The sequence below is a fragment of the Pomacea canaliculata genome, linkage group LG2, assembly GCF_003073045.1.
Source record: "Pomacea canaliculata isolate SZHN2017 linkage group LG2, ASM307304v1, whole genome shotgun sequence".
Classification (NCBI taxonomy): Eukaryota; Metazoa; Mollusca; class Gastropoda; order Architaenioglossa; family Ampullariidae; genus Pomacea; species Pomacea canaliculata.
The window spans coordinates 15580600-15597691 of record NC_037591.1 but is presented as its reverse complement, the minus strand read 5'-3'; the positions used below and the strand labels follow the sequence as shown (position 1 = coordinate 15597691).

Genomic DNA, 17092 nt, shown 5'->3' with positions numbered 1-17092 from the left:
CACCTATTAAGCAAAAGCTGGTATCATATCAAAATAATAGTCCATTCACGGTTCATTCCTCTCAGGGGGTTATCATCATGTCGGTCAATCAAACTGTTTAATGACAAAATGTTCACCACATAATTTGCTGTTGTGACTTTATCTTGTCCTTGGTGAACTTTCAACTAAGTGCTGTATTATCTCAGGTCGATGTCAGATGTCATTGCAACCACCTACCATAATCATTTATAATGATGGCTGTTGTGTGACGTTTTGAGACTATAAAATGCTTTGAAATTTATCAATTTTGCAATTTCGTGGAGTTGTGAATTCGGACAGCTGAGCCGCAGTCACTTTAGTTTAGGACCATTTTATGAAAGTATTAACTGTCATTATACAAGCATGTAAATTACGTGCACTATAACAGTTTGCAGCAAACGGCAATTGTCCTTGAAACGATTTGCACTTAATTTCACTTTTTTATTTACTCTATTTCAATGCACATTCTTATGTAACATGTAAGCACAAAAAGTTTTTCTAGGGGAACGGATTGCCTAGGGGTTACATCGTGCGGACACCAATGAAAAGATAACTGTAGTTCATTTCTGCGACTGAGTACCCAGAACAATCACGTTCGATTCGCACCTGTCATGGAAGCATTAGGTTTATAATAAATATACTACAGAGGAATATATTTCTCCTCGCCCTACACAGCGACTTTACAAAAAAAAAAAAAAAAAAAAAAAAAAAAAAAAAAAAAAAACAACTCCACGGTTCACTGACAACAAATAACTAGTCTGCAAATTTTTTTATACTAAACCATTCAGCTGTTGTTGCCAGCGCAGTCAGTCCTCAAACATTATATCACAGTCTAATACCATTTTCAGTATTCAAGAAATTAAATAGGAGACTAAGAATAATAAATGAGAGTGTCAACAAGGGTTTGAAATGTACAGGATTTTGAATTGATTGTCTGCTGCTGTACGGCACAAACCTTGTCGTCTTCTTCATAATTCTAAAACCATAAGCACAATTGCCTGCATTTTGGTATCAAACCAACTTGTTCATTCACATTCAGCCTCATCTCATTCTCCTCTTTGGATATTCAATTTTATCTTCGAACACATTCACTTGAAATGTCCTTACATTTGGCGAGCTCAAATGGGTAAACAATTTGATACTTGTTCCGATTATGTATCAGCTTTCTCTGTCGATAAAATCAGTTTTGATTATGTCCACATTTTAATTTAAAGCTATGTGGTGTCCTCTTAAAAGTCAGAGTCTTTGGTTCTTCTTCGGAGATATTTTCTTATTTTTTGTAGGTGAAGAAAGAATTTTAAAAATTGAGAATGAAGAATGGTCAAACCCAGACAAGAATATTCCAAAAGAACTTTTCTCCTCTTGTGTCAGCTGAAGTGCACAAGGTCTAAGGTAGTCATAATGACAACTAGCATTGATTCACCAGTTATTAATAATATAAAAACATGTTTTATAAAGCATATGTAGTTAAATTTAAATACTTTTATTTCTAAATCTAGTTTTCCAAATTTACTCATAAGTAAAAAGTTACAAGGATGTTTACCTTGGGAAGTCTTCCTTTTTTGAGATTTTTGTTTAAATTGTCGAAACAGAGCAGGCGCTAGGGGGATGCGGGACCTTGGGCAAATAGAATTGCGGGACCTTTGGAAGCCGGCACAACATACGTAGCAGGGCAATAAACAATTACGGACTTTCTCCTCCTGAAGGTGCACTTGTTAGCGGGGCCTTCGTCAGGCGCGGGGCCTTGGGTGGTCGCCCCTGCTCGCTCCCTATCCCCCCAGCGCCGGTCCTGGTCGAAACGTAGATGCTGGCGATCTCTTTCACGCACCAAAGAAGCTACAGAACATTAAACAAAACATAAGTATAAACATATTTTACATTATTTCTTTCTTAGTTCATCCAGCTATGCTGTCTATGACAGTGAGATGACTGCTTCGCCTTGAGATCTAGAGGTTGTTTAATGTTCTGCCCTGTCTCTAGTCTCTCCCCTACCCACCTTATAAAACTATTCAAGTGCGTGACACCAAAGCTATTTTGACAGATGTCCTACCTCAATGACTCAAATTTTGTTGGAATCTTGCAGGGGTTACGTTTTATAATAATTTTCCTGCTGTGCCATTGTGAGTTATCCTATTTGATGGCTATTAGAAACCTATTTACCTTTACGGGTCTCCTGTAATTATTATGGGAAATTATCAGAATTGCAGACATTAATGTTAAAGCCTAAACATTACGTTTCTGATTAAACTGATTCAACTCACCAAAATGAAGATTGCATATCCTGGAAGAGTATATAATGTTGCACGTATGTTAGGACAGCCATATGGTCAACATCTGCTTGAGAGAGCTAAGTTGTTTTTTACGTACGGAAATAATTGTTTTCTGCACAAGATACATCTGTTGTCTTCATAAAACTAGGTAGAAGATAATGAAATACCCACTGACCAGCGCTGTGTTCGCTGTGCTTGTCTGCAGTGTAGTGCTGTTGTCTGCACAAGCGACTGCAAGAGCAACGGTACCCAAGGAAAGCCGAGCACCAAGAAGCCCTCCTTGGCTCCCGTACCTTCAAGGACTGAAAAACAAACAAGAACGCAGCATCGAAGTAGACACGAGAAGCCTTCCCTTGCCTCCATACGCTCAAGGACTGAAAAATGAATATGAACGCAGTGTCGAAACGGCCGACGGGGAGAAAACACCTAAGGCACGAGAAACATTCCTATTTCCCACAAACAAAAAAGGACTGAAAAACAAACACGGAAACAGCATCGAAGTAGACACGAGAAGCCTTCCCTTGCCTCCATACGCTCAAGGACTGAAAAACGAATATGAACGCAGTGTCGAAACGGCCGACGGGGAGAAAACACCAAAGGAACGAGAAACATTCCTATTTCCCACAAACAAAAAAGGACTGAAAAACAAACACGGAAACAGCATCGAAGTAGACACGAGAAGCTTTCCCTTGCCTCCATACGCTCAAGGACTGAAAAACGATCATATGTGAAGCAGCAAACCACTGGACCACAGCAGTCGCGGTAAGTACATTATGTGAGCATGGCATGAAAATATAGTCAGTCTACCATAATGTAATCCATGCTTTCTTTTTCCCTCTCTTTTTCCCCTACTCCTCATTATTTTCTTGCAAGATCGTATACTCGTCTAAGCCTATACATTATCCAATTTTCGCTAAGCAGTTGGGTCTTACAAAACTATCTGGAGTTCCAAAGAGGTGGAGTGTTTCAATCAATGTATAAAAGGTGGTAAAGTAACATAAAGCAATATCCACAAAATCTGGACAGTGGCTTGTAACTACAGAGACAAAATGATTTTCCTTAATTTTCTCATTTGCTCACGGATAACAACTTATCCCCGCTTCATAAATAATATTCCGAGCGGTCAGCTGTCCTCTCCTTGTACTTCAGCAAGTGTCCAGTCATGCGTCAAATGTCCCCTCGGGAACCACGCTCTCATCTAAGACTGACATTCTATTCCACGAAGCTCTCTCTCGGTTCGGATTCGGTTCAAGCTCCAAAACACACCATGCCCTCAGAAAATATAAAGGTCGAGGTAGCTTCTGCACAGACCATGCGCTGGTTTTTGTTAAGATTTGGATCTCCATGCGCTCCCAATTTTGCTAAGGACAAACATTCAGTGCAAAGAAACGTGTGTAGACTAATTTCATCTTTCTTTCCGAGAAACTTTAATTTATTGTACACTCTTCGAATTTATTTCAGTGTTTACACTCAGTGTCTTGCACTTTATATTTTCCGACAATTAACTTTAGTTTCTTAAGACACTTGGTGAGGGCTCTTCCTTTAATAAACCCAAGATAATTTCACCGCATGGTGGGGTTGTATATAAAGTTTTAAGATTCAACTATTACATTTTCTTTTGAAGACATTAAAGACAATGTATACTCCATCATTGACGACTAAATTCATGTCTCAAGAAACAGGTCACGACAAAAACTTTTGAGGCGTTACAACAAGGAATAGAAGCTGAAGATAAACCACGCGAGCAAGATATTATATTCAATAACTTGGGAAAAAGAAGTTTTAGATTAGGAAATCAACACTAAAATGAAAGCTCTAGAAATAATCAGTGCATTTTTTTCTTCGTAGCAAGGCAGCAGACGATGATGTACTGGATGATAATACCCGAGCAACACTGTAGCAATTCTTTAACGATGATAGCTAAGAGAAAAAAAAACATCCGTTCAAGAAGCTTTAAAACATTTCAACTCTGTCTCAAAAATGTATCGTTAAACGAGGAAAAAGAACACACAATTTTTTTTAATGTAAAAAATTCGGATAGAATAACGTTTGATTGCTACTGAAAGACTTGGCCGTTCTAGTCAGTTTTGAAAATACTTCATTAAAATAACTTCATTCTCTCTGAGAACAGAATGCGTTTGCTTGAACACCGCAGGAATCTCGCTACTAGGAGACCTCGTGACATAGGAGACAAAGGTTGGGTTACTTGAAGTAAGGTGCACTATCTTTGAATGCAACTTCTGTAGAGGACCCGAAAGTATGCCTACCCGTCCAACAACTCTCATGAGTTTTCCAAATTAAAAACACTACTTTCTGGATGTTCCCAGAATAACTGGTAGATTAAAGCGAAATAAATCTGCCCAGTCCAAGGCTGGACTATTCCAAAGTTGAAAGGATTTGGTCCTAACATTATCCGCTTCGTGCCAGAAGGCCTGGCGTATGTCCAAGCCTGTCTTTTGAAGTAGACGTAGGCCGCAATACCGACAGTTACTAATATTTTTTATATTGTTTTAATTAGCAATCACAAGAAACATAAATCCTGTATCTCACTTAGTAAACGTGTGTTTGCTTATCTGTTTCAGAGGTCCTTAGATGACAGCCTTAATCCTATGAATTTAAACGGAACGGCGAATTCATCTACATCTCCTGGACTGTCACATGGGCTAGTTACAAGTACATGTAGCAGAAGAAATTATTTTATGGAAATCAATTCTTTCTTTAAGTTACGTTTAAGCGCAGTTGTAGTTTTAAGATATTGCTCGGTAACAAAAAAATGTGTATTCGTTGGAACAATCTTTTTGTACCCACGTTGTTGATCTACGCATGTAAAATACTTTTCAAAAATCAAAGCATTTTAAAATAAATAAAAGCTTATGTAAATTGTTATAGCTCTATTCTTTGTCGTTACATAGAATTTTGCGTTTTACATTCTAATTCATATTTCTTAGGTTTGATGACCCCATAACCTTTGTACTTGTTTATGACTTAGTGGCATGCCACTGAAGCATAAGCAATTCTCTAAGTGTTTATTATTATCCTGGTATTATACTGTCCCAGAAACTTATTATCGGTGGAGAAGTATTTTATGATTTGTTTTCAACTGTTACTTTACGAGTAAGACTTCGTCACATTTCAGGAGGAATTGCAGACTTCAGACATAAATAAAGATTTAAAAAATACTGGCTGTTTGTTGTTTGTAAGCTGCTGGCAGATCAAGCAATCTGTCTTCACGACAACGGAGACATTTAACCACGGCGTCATTTGTTATAGAACTAGTAAAGGTTTTGAATATTGGCAGTCACAAAATGGAAACTCTAACTACACCGCACTAATGGCCGCATTAACTTCTACCAAGCCTGTCCTTGCGGATGGCGAGGACGCGATACTCCGGCATGGGGGAACTCTCTGCTGCGGATAAACTTCTGAAACTATGGCACGTGCTGTAATGTTATAACCACCATGTGCATGGGTTCACTCATGCTACCTATTCCTTTGATTGTTTGTGAGCTCAACGTTCAATATCAGCATAGAATACTCTCCCACCCCCACTCCCAGAATCTTTCTATTCCACTTCCATATAAAAACATTAAGATTCAATACCACTCTCATTCGACCGTGTAAAAGCCATCCAAACTCTTACAATTAATATTAAAACCCGGTTAAGTGCCCTCACAAGACCTTTTGCCTCCATGAGAAATTATATTTTAAAAACGTTCCCCTTTATGAAATAGGTAATTCTTGCATTTCATCAACCTGGCCGATTGAACTAGGAAAGGCTAGCCGGTGCGTATCGAACTCGTGACCCTCTGACCTCCGATGCCCAAGCCACGCACAAAGGGTGGCGTCACGTGCAAAGGTAGTTCCACATGCAAAGGTAGTTCCACATGCAAAGGTAGTTCCTAATACGATAGGATTGCAATTTCTAACGCTGGCTTAATCTCTTCATTACGATCCTTGCTGCAGTGGTGACAAGCGAGTGTACGAACACTGCGCTACCGCACCGCTGCACGTGGGAGGAGCTATACACGGGAGAAAGGGGAAAGCATATAATGTGGTACGACATTAAACAGTCGCTGCGCGCAGGAAGTGACGACATCTAACACCAGTGAAGGGCGAGATCGATGGAATAAGAACGTTAGAGCAAAAATTGCTGTCGCAGCCAAACTGTTCAGTTTATGCAAAGTTTCACGTCTACCTGCAGACAAAATATATTAACTATATTTCAGATAAAAGGAAGAACCTTCTGTAGAACTGAATGAATACAGCAGGACAAAAAGACAAGAGTTGCGGTTGTTAACCACTTCTCTCAACACCTGAAAGTGAAGATTTTCAAAATACATCGAAAATAATTGATACTAAGGAATTTCTTGGGATTTGTTACGTCCTGATTTTTTTCTAAATGATAACTACTGTCCTCATTAAACAAGGTAAGAGCTTAAGAATAACTTCTAATCGCCTCGTTTCTACAGAATCCTTTTCTGCAATTGTTGCCATCCTCTGTCTTTCTATCTCCCTCTGTGTATGTGCGTCTGTCCGATTGGCGTAGGAGGAATGGCGCATGCGTGCGTGCGCGTAAAATAATTGTGTTTGCTTGAGTTTAATTTGACTACTGGTATCATTTCCCTCTTTACACTGATTTTCGATACTGGAGACTACATTTTTATTGTGTGTAGTAACCGTAAGCGATTTCCGATGATTAAGTACTGGGGTCAAGTTGACAGGAAGAAAAAAGTCTAAAAGGAATCTGGGTCGCTTTTGTGCTCTAACTGACTAGGTGCAAGCTGTTCCAATGACTCAAAGCAGGGTCGAAAATTTATATCCTTAGAATAGAACTTGGAAGTGATCGTTTCTTATAACCGCGAAATATCGATAAACCGCACACACAAAAATCCATTTAAAATAAGCTAAAGCAAAATTTAAACCACTTGCTTAAGTGATGAAAAAATCAATTCATTTGGTGCTAGGTTTGGTGCTAGGAAGGGTAGAAATGCTCTCTACGTGGATCAGTAAAAAATGGAAAAACATAAATGTTAGCATTGTTAAGGCGCGGGCTACAACTCTAAGTATAAACATACTAAAGATGAACGAACCTGACCCATCACCAGTGAAACCATTCAGTGCTTTATGATTTTCTAGTCTTAAGACCTCTGGAGCTTCAGTATCGACACACAAGCGAGACAGTTTTTCAAAGTATATAACACACCTGTTATGATTTATACTGGACCCACTTTACTGTTTAAAGGTGTCCCTGAGAACGTTGTCAGTTGCGGTACAACGGTTACCATTGCAACGTAACGTAATCATACACACGAAACCACTTTTTTAAAACTTAAGGACGTTGGTAAACTTCAGTTTAAATGTACAACCATCCATGGTTGTAATAAGAAGAATTTTCAAATAACTTAGCAACGATTTTGTCAAGCCTATACTAGACTCAAGAGTTCACACATTTTTTTCTTGGCAATATGGAATCCTCGACCACATACTGTAGTCGAAAGGGCGTTTACATGAGAGTATATGTGCATGCGGAGAATATTTCAACATCTCACTAACTGTTCATCAGTTCATCGAAACTTAAACTTTGAAAGAAATCTTCTTATGCATCTATCCAGTACACATATGTGTACTTGGGTGCAAAACGTCATCCCAAACCACATCTCGTGATAGTCTTAGGACGGTAACTTTTGTAACGTTTTTACAAGACAAAACTATTTACACGACATTTACAATAATTAAGACTTTTTGAATATAAAATGCACACATAATAAAGAATTGTCATTGTCATAAATAAAGTAGTAGTGATAACTGAATGTACTGAAAGTTCCAGTAAAGCTGATACTAGCCGAAGACAAAGAGGACTGTAACTTAATATTGCTAATGTGTGACCACTTCTATATTTCTGGAATTCTCAGATTCATTAGATTTCATTTTTATTACTTTCGAGCAAGAGAGGGCATTTTTGTTGAGTTTTTGTCTTGGCCAGATTGTTATTCTTGTCTTCTTGCCCTCTGCAAAAATAATCAACAAGCGCGCGTGCAGCTCCGTTTCTGTCACATAGAATGTATCGGTCATCTTTTTTCTCTCAAAAGCATTCTCAGATCAGGCTCTGGGATCAATAGGTTTATTAGCGGTTTTGGTCCTGACAGACACTCAAGGCAAACAAGCCTAGAGCAATATTGACACATTGTACCAACGCATCGACACCATTAAAAGCACTGCTCGAACGTTGAGGCCTTAATGTAGAAGGTGACAGTCAAAACGAGACGAACTTGGGAAACTTCTATCTCATCTCTCTTCCTGTAGCCTGAACAGTTTTAACCAGGTATAGACCTTAAGCCGCATCTTTACAAATTCTTAGATTTCCATGCCGCGATCGTGAGAAAGAAATAAAAACAAGCTATTTTCTCGTTTATCAGCTTTGGAAAGATGAACAAATTTGTTCAGCATGTGCACGTTACTCGGGGCCTACGGTTGATGTTTTTTTGCAGGTCTGCACTTGCCCACAATGCTTCGACATCCGACAACTCCTTTGATCGCTGCGCTGCTCTGCATCTTAGCTTCAGTGTCACAAGCGCATTCAAGTGTGACTTTGCTGAAGGTAACTGATCTATACATGCTAACACTTCAAAGTTTGTTGCGAATTTTATTCTCATCCCTTTACCTTAAAATAGTTATTTATAAAATCTTCTTTTATACGAGCACTTCTACATATTTTTTTTTCGTTTCTAACCGCTCTCTCGTCTTTGTTTTGAAGGTGATGTATAATCAGCCCTGTTTGATTTCTCACACTTTGATTCTGCACAGCTCGGTGACCGTGAACCCTCTTTACCTGACGAGGTACCAGTCAATGAGGCCACTAAGCTCGGGCTCAGTCATATGCTTGCCGAGCTTAAAGGAATGACTGTTAAAGAGCTGGAGGAAAAGGATACAACAGAGTCCAGCGAGGCGGCAAAAGGCGACGAGCTGGAGGAGGGCGCAGCATCGAAAAGACTTGACCCTAGGGCTTTCTTCGGCAGCAGAGGAAAGAGGAGATTCTCGGAAAAATCTTTCAAGCGACTCCAAACCGGATTTGTGGGCAGCCGCGGCAAACGACTTCCGATGCCAGCAGGCGATGAGGGATTGTGGGAAGGACAGGAGTTCCGCAGCAAGCGGTTTGACCCCAGCGGCTTCGCGGGCAGCCGAGGGAAGCGGTACTTTCCGGGACTGGAGGCGCTGGTGTTGAGCCATATGTACCCGAAATGTAAGTATATGGGGAGGTATTCGATCTAAGTCTTAAGTTGGCAGTGATTTAACGTGAAGTAAGATATAGGAAAGTCACATAAACATAAACGTTATTCCTCATGTTCTCTTTCATATCCTACATGTTACACTGGCTTGCACGCAGGCCGACGAACAAGCATCTGAGCAATCTAATTATGTTAAATTTTCGTTTTTGTTTTCAGCTTGGTGTTTGTTGTCAGTCTGTACTTAGATCAGGCAGTTTAGTGTCATTTCAAAATATTTTTGATAGCTCTTCTTTCACCAGAGAAATCTGTCGATGCACAAAACCCAAAAGACGCACAAAACTTGCCGTAATTATTATAATGCGTAGTCAACATCGTATCTTTTAAAGGTGTAACTTCTTATCCCTATTATTGATGTGAATGGTGTTGTTATTTTATCGCTGACTGAATATGTCTTTTTCCCTTTGGTATAAATGGACTTAGACATAAATGGACTCAGTTAAGCCGATTCGTTCGCGATAAATTAAGTAAATTGTTTTTACTCAGCTAAGTGTCGTTATGTACTTAAATTATTTTCAGTGGATGCTGGAAAATGGAAAAGACAGTTCTCTCACTTTGGTTTTCAGGCCGCAAGAGGCTGACGGTAACTGCTCATTTTCTTATGAATTAAGGCTCTCTCTGTCAAAAGGCCACAGTGCAAGCTCGATCATTGTATAAAATGATGTCTGGAGGCATGAATGGCACTTGAAATGAATGGCGCATTTCTGTGTTTGACCACTAACAAAGAATATTCACATATAATTCTATGGATCTAATCTATCCAATTATATAGTATATCTATAAAATTCCATTAAAAAAAACCATACCTGTTAATAATGACTTGTTTTAAAAAAAGAGATTTCCCACCAGGTTTTTTTTTCATGTTATCTGAAGAGTTTATCCATTGTCTGCAGTTCTTTTGAGCTGCCAAGTGTAATATTCAATTTTGGAAATTCCTCAGTTTCTTCACCATTAGAAGAATGTTGTTGTTCATGTGACAAAACAGCATTCCTTGATACTGCACTGACTTACTGCATCTAGATTGAGTAAAAGTACACATCGTAAGAGATAAATATGATTAAAATAGATTAGCATCGATTATTATTATTATTACTACTATTATTATTATACCAAAAAATAGGGAGGCTAGTACATGGCGAGTACATTTGACTGTTTGAGGCTCTCCCATCCCCCTGATCCCCCAGCACTTAACTGGTACCTAATTTATCAGGGTGTCTAACTGATCTCTAATTTAAACAGCAGAAAAAGACTGCTTTTCACCGTTCTTTATGGATTTATCTAGAGAGGGTTAATTTGCAATTTACACATTTGGCATCAGGAGAAAACAATTCGGACTCACATTTCTACATTTGGAACAGTCAAGTGAAATAGGATTGTGTGAAATGAAATAGGATAACAACAAAAGGAGAAAATAACACCTACCAATATTCTTAATCTGATAAAATTTCAGTGTTAAATACTATTATTTAGACGAACTGTCAGCTTGATGTATTATGGATCAGCAATATCAATCCTGACATGGCAGTGTCACACTGGCTGAAATTCTAAGATCATGATTGACATAACAGCTTCTCAATACTCATCATTATTAGACATCTACATTTTCCTTTTAATATTTGTCTTATCATTTTCCAAACAGCTGATAAAAACACAATTAAATATAAGTAACGAGTCAATGGAAATCAAAATGACTGAGCTTAAATAGCTTTAAGAGATACAAATAAAAATTCGTGAAATTAGGATCTCATGATTCTGTTTGTGCTGGAGCAAGCGTTGTGTCAGTGCAAGAACAAGCACACAAATACACACACAAATATAAATATATTGTTTTATATTATGTATAAGCAGACCATCCATTACTGTCACCAGAAGAGGAAATCCACTTTGATTTTATTTTTATATAAAGAGAGATAAAAGATGCGGAAAGAATAGCATTCAGAGCCAGCTATCTGATGGGGCAAACAGTATTCTATAATTATCGCAATATCAACAGTTTTCAAGACAACGTACGTTCGGTGGTTTGTAGTTTATTTGTGTCCCTGTACCTGGCTGGTGACTGAAAAGGTTCAGGGCAGCAGAAGTTTACACAGTTCTTTAGGGTTCTTTGGGGCAGTGCTGAGCAGTGGCTTATGCCGCATGTCGGTCATCTCTTTGAAATTTTACTTTGCAGACGAGTAAAGTGTCGTCTGCCCGGATTAAATTGCTAACATCTGCGCATGTGCAGAGGCCTGTCGGTAAACTAACTTTTTAAAGTTAAATCATGTAAGGACTTTGTGAAAATACATAAAACTAGTCTTGATGGTCTTGGATTATGTGTAGGTTGAATAAAAAAGAAAAAAATGTTCACCCAAACGGTGTAAACCAAAGCAGACGACGGTTTCGAGGCGCGGGAATCTGCGCGAAGATATTTTTAGATCTAGACTCCGGCAAGGACAGACAATTCGACCAGTCTTCAGTTCTTACCGAAAATTAAATACTTGTCTACTTTACACAAATCCTTGACAGCGAAAGCTGTGCAGCTACATAATTTGGAGTTATGTTGCCGTATAGTTAACAGGATTATAAGAAATATAAGCGATAGAAAAAGGGGAAATTTCGGTAAAAGAGTTAATAGGCTTATGCAGTCTTCAGTACATATTTAATCATTGCCTCATGCTTGAGTTCTGTGTATTTAGGACCACGTTTTACTGGAATAAAAAAATAGGAGATATATTTTGCATAGTTTTGAAAAGATGTCTTAGATACTGTACTTTTTGATTCTCCGAAAACAAAGTTGCTTAGTTTACATCTTTAAATTGCCGACTGTGGAACTAATAAAGTTGATTATTGTCATTGCCATCTCATAAACACCTGACAAATCTTGCTTCTGTAGAGCAATGTGAAATGCCTATATTATTCTGAGACTTTATATTAACGCAAAGATTTCCTTTCTTAAAGTTTCATCTTATTGACCTAACCCGTTATATCTTGGATAAATAACAAACGTCTGAACTATTTGACTCAATTTTTATTAAAATATTTCCCTGGAATTTTCCGTGTAATCTTCCGGCGTTGTTATAATCACAACCATGTTTTTAAAAAGTTTTCAAGTTCAAGTTACAGTTATAGCACGCATAAACGTGGACAAGTAATATTGTCTCTGTAAACTAAGCCGGCTGATGTCCTACATGTTCTCTGTGGACGCTTCCTCCTTTTAGTAAGATGACGAAAGAGGCCTAAATTCAATTTATTTTTACTCGGGTAACATGCGAAGTTTCTCTCTCTCTCTCTCTTTCCGATACGTTAATTTTCCCACGACCAGATTCCCTTAGGCACACGCAAACACACACATAAAGAGACTCAAACAATCCCACACATAGCTCTTGACAGACGCATGGGTGAACATAGAACAAACAGCGTCTCACTGAAGCTACCATGTTCTGTCCTCTGTTGCATGTCACGAAAATTGCCATAATGATGTACATACGGTCTACTAAAACAGAATTTATGTTCTCAAAGTCGTAGATGTTGTCCATTTGGAGCGGACATGATGAGTGAATGGTGAACATCAATTACGCCGCATCTCGCAAGGACCTGACATTGCTCTGTCACGCTAGCTCTCCTCCCTGTGTGTGCGTGCGCGCGTGCGTGTGTGTGAGAGAGAGAGAGAAAGAGAGAGAGAGTCCTTTCGTTTCCTTTAGCCTCTCTCTTTTTTCGCCCTTGCTCTCCTTGCCTCTGTTCAATCCCATCTCTTCCTCTCCCTTGTGTTAATTTTTCTCTACAGTATCAGTTCGGCTTCTGCTTTTCGCAAACACGCAATCAGTTCACAGACTGATGGATTTTGATAGAACGCTAAAAGAACGGCACTCACACATCAGGTATTCGGTGATCACTCTCTCTTCATTTCCATTCCAGTTTTCCGCTATTCTCGCTCATAATTTCCACTATTTTAGAATATCAATATTTTGTTATTTTTCCCACCCTTTTATTAACAACTGAGCAAACCACCACTCCTCGTTGTAAAAACTCTCTGGACGGAGAGCGGTATTTTCTTTGATGCCAAACGTAATGTGTTAAAACCATTGCTGGCTCTGACAACTTTAAACTTCGTTCTATTTTCGGCTCGAGTGGTCTCGCTTTTCAGCTAATGAACTTCAAGTTAGGTTTTCACTCCGTGACACCGGCTGCTCTTAGTCCACTGCTCCTAGACACGATTTTGTTTTTAAACCCTACGACTGCGTCATGCGATCCTAGACAATGGCTGCCCAGCACTCGTTTTCCACTCAAAGTCACACCCTCCGGACCGGTAAAACCAAAGTTAGACCGTGATTCGATCCGTCGGCAGTTTTTATGACTTTTGTTGGAAGATGGCAAGTCAGGCCATGCAGGGTTGTTCTCATCAACCTATCGCCTCCCACTCTCTGTCCGGCTGGGGAACTTTGCGATTCTGTCAGTTTGCATGCGCCGTCTCACCCGAAAAGAAAACAGGGTGCTCGTTAGGGGCTGCATCCGGCTTTGTGGTAGTAACCTTGGAACATTTATGTGCATGTCACGACGACGAAAAGTAGATGTCTGCATCAAAAATTTTAGCAAGCTGCTTTAGGGTTAATAAATCACAGATTGCTAGTACTATATATGCACTTTATTTTTTAATAGCATTATATTTTGAATGACAAATATTTAACATCTACAATTTAAAAAGTTATCAGTTACACTTAATAACTTTGATATCCATGCTTTAAAATATTGCCATCTATTATTATACACGCTTTGACATTTGTCACAAACTATTGTCATTAATATGCAGCAACATCTAAAATTAATAATATCTTTATTCTTTGATAATAACAGTATCCACAGTTAGTAAAATTATTGTAATTATGGAAATACTCATCTACACTTTAAATATTTCCATCTACAATAAAAAGCTTTATCGCTTACCACGAATACCGTTACAATCTACTTACAATACACATAGTAACACTCATCTATAGTACATTGCCACAAAGGTTATCGGGCAATCTGAAGAAACGAGTACATAATTTTATGAAGATTTTTGTGGTTAGTGTCTTGCCATATCATTGATCTTTTTCTTCTCAGTCTTCTTTATTTCCAATCTTTTAAATGCATAGCGGGTTTGAATTACACACTTAAAATTATGAGAACATCACCCCTCTTCTACTCTAGGTTTCTCTGTCATCAAATATCCGTACAGGTGTTGTATACTCTTCCTCTGTATCAAAAGCCAAGCTGTCCTGGAGAACTCACTGTGTGAATGCGCCCTATATGTAACATTTTTTTTTTTATTCAAACACGAGTTACCCCTCTTCCTTCTTCCTTCTCGGAGTGAGAAGGCAATTAGCGAATGTCTACATTAAAGCTAAGCTCTACCGTCTAAACAAATCCTTTCACAAAGTATCTCAGGTGCGCTGAAAGAAGTATTTTCATCGGAGTACCTTGACTCATGCCTCAAAAACTGTCATGTCACTGTAATCAGAAATAAGCAGATATAGCGACTGTTACTAAGATTTCCACCTTTGACATGTTGAGTAGGTGATTAAGAAACGCGAATTCTGCAACCCCAACAGTGACCTCAAAGGTTGCGCTCTGTTAACATGTTTTGCGTTTGTGTATTTCAGAATGTCCTTCATTGAAATCAGTCAGGACAGCGAGTACATCTGCATGGTCACAGCCTGACAAGCAGCACTACTAAACTGTCCTTGTCCTCGAAACATCGTCAAAGAAGATTATTATATTGCCTTGGTAGAGAATGCTTTGCAGCATACGTCAAGGAAGAAACTATTTTGGAAAAAAAACCTTTAAAAATCTTGTTCTTGAAGCTTCATATGTGTTGTTGTTATTATGAGGGAGGGTGAAGAGATTACTGATTTCATGATTTTTTCTTAGCTGTCAAACTTGCTTCTGTTGCAATAATTGTCTCGCTCTTTGAATTGGTGTATGCCACACGTAAAACTTAGATGTTAAAGACTCAAGTATTTGAAACAAATACAAGCTTGTTAATGATGATTGTGATAGTTTACAATATTTTACTTTCCAAATTACTTGCTTTTGTGAAAACCTGGAAATAGATACCCGTATAAAACATGGCCACTTTCTTCTGTTCCAAAACCGCTAGGCACTGTTAATGTCATTATCTTTTTATATTCATCTAATTTGATGTATGACAGTGCACTTTAATTATCTTTTCCATAAAAATATTTTCAACTAAAATAACCAGTCTGTTTTATTTTTGATTTATTCTAGCATCCAAAAACAATTATTACAGAGAAGTAGCAGACAGGTTTACATCTAAGAATTGAAATGACTTTCGTTTTTCTCGTTTACTCTTCATTACTGTGAATTTACAGTGAAAATATCTGGCTTCATTCTTGCAAGCTCTCCGTGTTTTGCTGAATCTGATAAACAAGAAATACTATACCGAATTAATATTTTTGTCGTCTGCACCAGAAGGCTGTGATCATAGGTGACCACGACAACATTGTAGCAATCGTTTACGACTTTGAATTTATGAGTGAGAGCTGTATAGTTTTGCTGTTGTTGCTGTTTTCTTTATCATGCATCATGTGGTTTGCAACGAATGATCAGATGATCAGACTTGTAACAAGCGGGTAGCCGGAGATGTTGCACAAATAAAGAAAAATTTCACACTGATTCAGCTATTTGTTGTAAGCTATTTCGGTGGTTTTGATTGAAAGGGTTTTTTGGTAAAGAATCAAAATACATAGTTCTGCATTCAACCTAAGTTTAAACTGCAACAATATCTTTACAAGTTTTAACTTAAAAAATAAGTAAAAACAAGTATTTTAAAAATGTTTCGTCTTTATTAATTTTTCTATCACTTTTTTCTTTTTACTTTTTTTTAATGCAATCATCTAAAGGTAGGAACTGAATCACGTCTTCGCAGCAACATTTCTTGTTGAAATTTTACTTTTCTGAAGAACAATTTTAAAAGAATTATTTTATTACTTATGAACAGCTGGAAATTATTTAATATTGCATTGTCTCCGGAAATGAGAAACCTCCAGGACGATGGGAAGGGGGTTAAAATTCAATTACAAAATTCCAACTGGACTCGCAGACAGACAAAAGGAAAAAAAGTATGAGTAAAATGCCAAAACGTTTTTTAAAATAATATTTTGCATAAACAGACGTTCATTCGTTTATTTATTTATTTTTTTTCATTAGTCTTACATGGTATCCCAACATCGCTACAAACCACACCAGGGTCTGCTCATTCTTTACCCTCCCTCCCCTCTCGTCTCCAACCTCTCGTCTCCAACCTCTCTAAAACAAACGACTCTTGCCCATGTGTTTTCTTTCTTCTACTGGTTCACGAATGATGACAAAGCAATTGATATCAATGAATGTCTTCTTGGATTTCACAAGTTTTTATGCAGTCCTATTTTCATAAATGTGTGGGATGGGGAGCACATTATAAACAGCAGCCAATCGAACGTATTAAGAGACGAGGAGTCAGCGTCAGAAGATCACGTGATCACCTGATTCACTGGCTGTACCACT

The 17092-nt window shown here is 38.2% G+C and overlaps 1 protein-coding gene and 2 long non-coding RNA genes across 5 annotated transcripts; 2 read left to right on the top strand and 1 right to left on the bottom strand.

The window, feature by feature from the left end:
- Nucleotides 1–426: 426 nt before the first annotated feature.
- Nucleotides 427–11816, bottom strand: LOC112557340. Of its 2 annotated transcripts, XR_003097940.1 has the most exons (6): nucleotides 11582–11816; nucleotides 10378–10587; nucleotides 2280–2590; nucleotides 1562–1854; nucleotides 1126–1186; nucleotides 428–624 (listed from the first exon to the last, which is right to left on the bottom strand). It is a non-coding gene; the product is annotated as an uncharacterized LOC112557340 (long non-coding RNA). The 2 variants fall into 2 exon arrangements; XR_003097939.1 differs by having other exon boundaries at nucleotides 427–1186; nucleotides 11582–11813.
- On the top strand, nucleotides 2511–5467 carry LOC112557339. Its single transcript, XR_003097938.1, has 2 exons — nucleotides 2511–3050; nucleotides 4871–5467. It is a non-coding gene; the product is annotated as an uncharacterized LOC112557339 (long non-coding RNA).
- On the top strand, nucleotides 6228–16216 carry LOC112557336. 2 transcript variants are annotated; one of them, XM_025227133.1, is made up of 5 exons: nucleotides 6228–6715; nucleotides 8777–8886; nucleotides 9093–9528; nucleotides 10091–10154; nucleotides 15190–16216. In XM_025227133.1, the coding sequence occupies exons 1-4, from the start codon at nucleotides 6688–6690 to the stop codon at nucleotides 10150–10152; spliced, it is 636 nt and encodes a 211-aa protein (XP_025082918.1). In that variant the 5' UTR covers nucleotides 6228–6687; the 3' UTR covers nucleotides 10153–10154; nucleotides 15190–16216. The 2 variants fall into 2 exon arrangements, with proteins under 2 accessions (XP_025082918.1, XP_025082919.1); XM_025227134.1 differs by lacking the exon at nucleotides 6228–6715 and adding an exon at nucleotides 8122–8610.
- Nucleotides 16217–17092: the final 876 nt, after the last annotated feature.

What these genes read in the sequence shown, in the direction of transcription:
- LOC112557336 (XM_025227133.1), top strand. Translation starts at nt 6,688, where the DNA reads ATGATAACTACTGTCCTCATTAAACAAG. An exon ending in TACTGTCCTCATTAAACAAG is followed by an intron (nt 6,716 to 8,776) that starts GTAAGAGCTTAA and finishes GTTTTTTTGCAG; the next exon opens with GTCTGCACTTGCCCACAATG. An exon ending in GAGCCATATGTACCCGAAAT is followed by an intron (nt 9,529 to 10,090) that starts GTAAGTATATGG and finishes AATTATTTTCAG; the next exon opens with TGGATGCTGGAAAATGGAAA.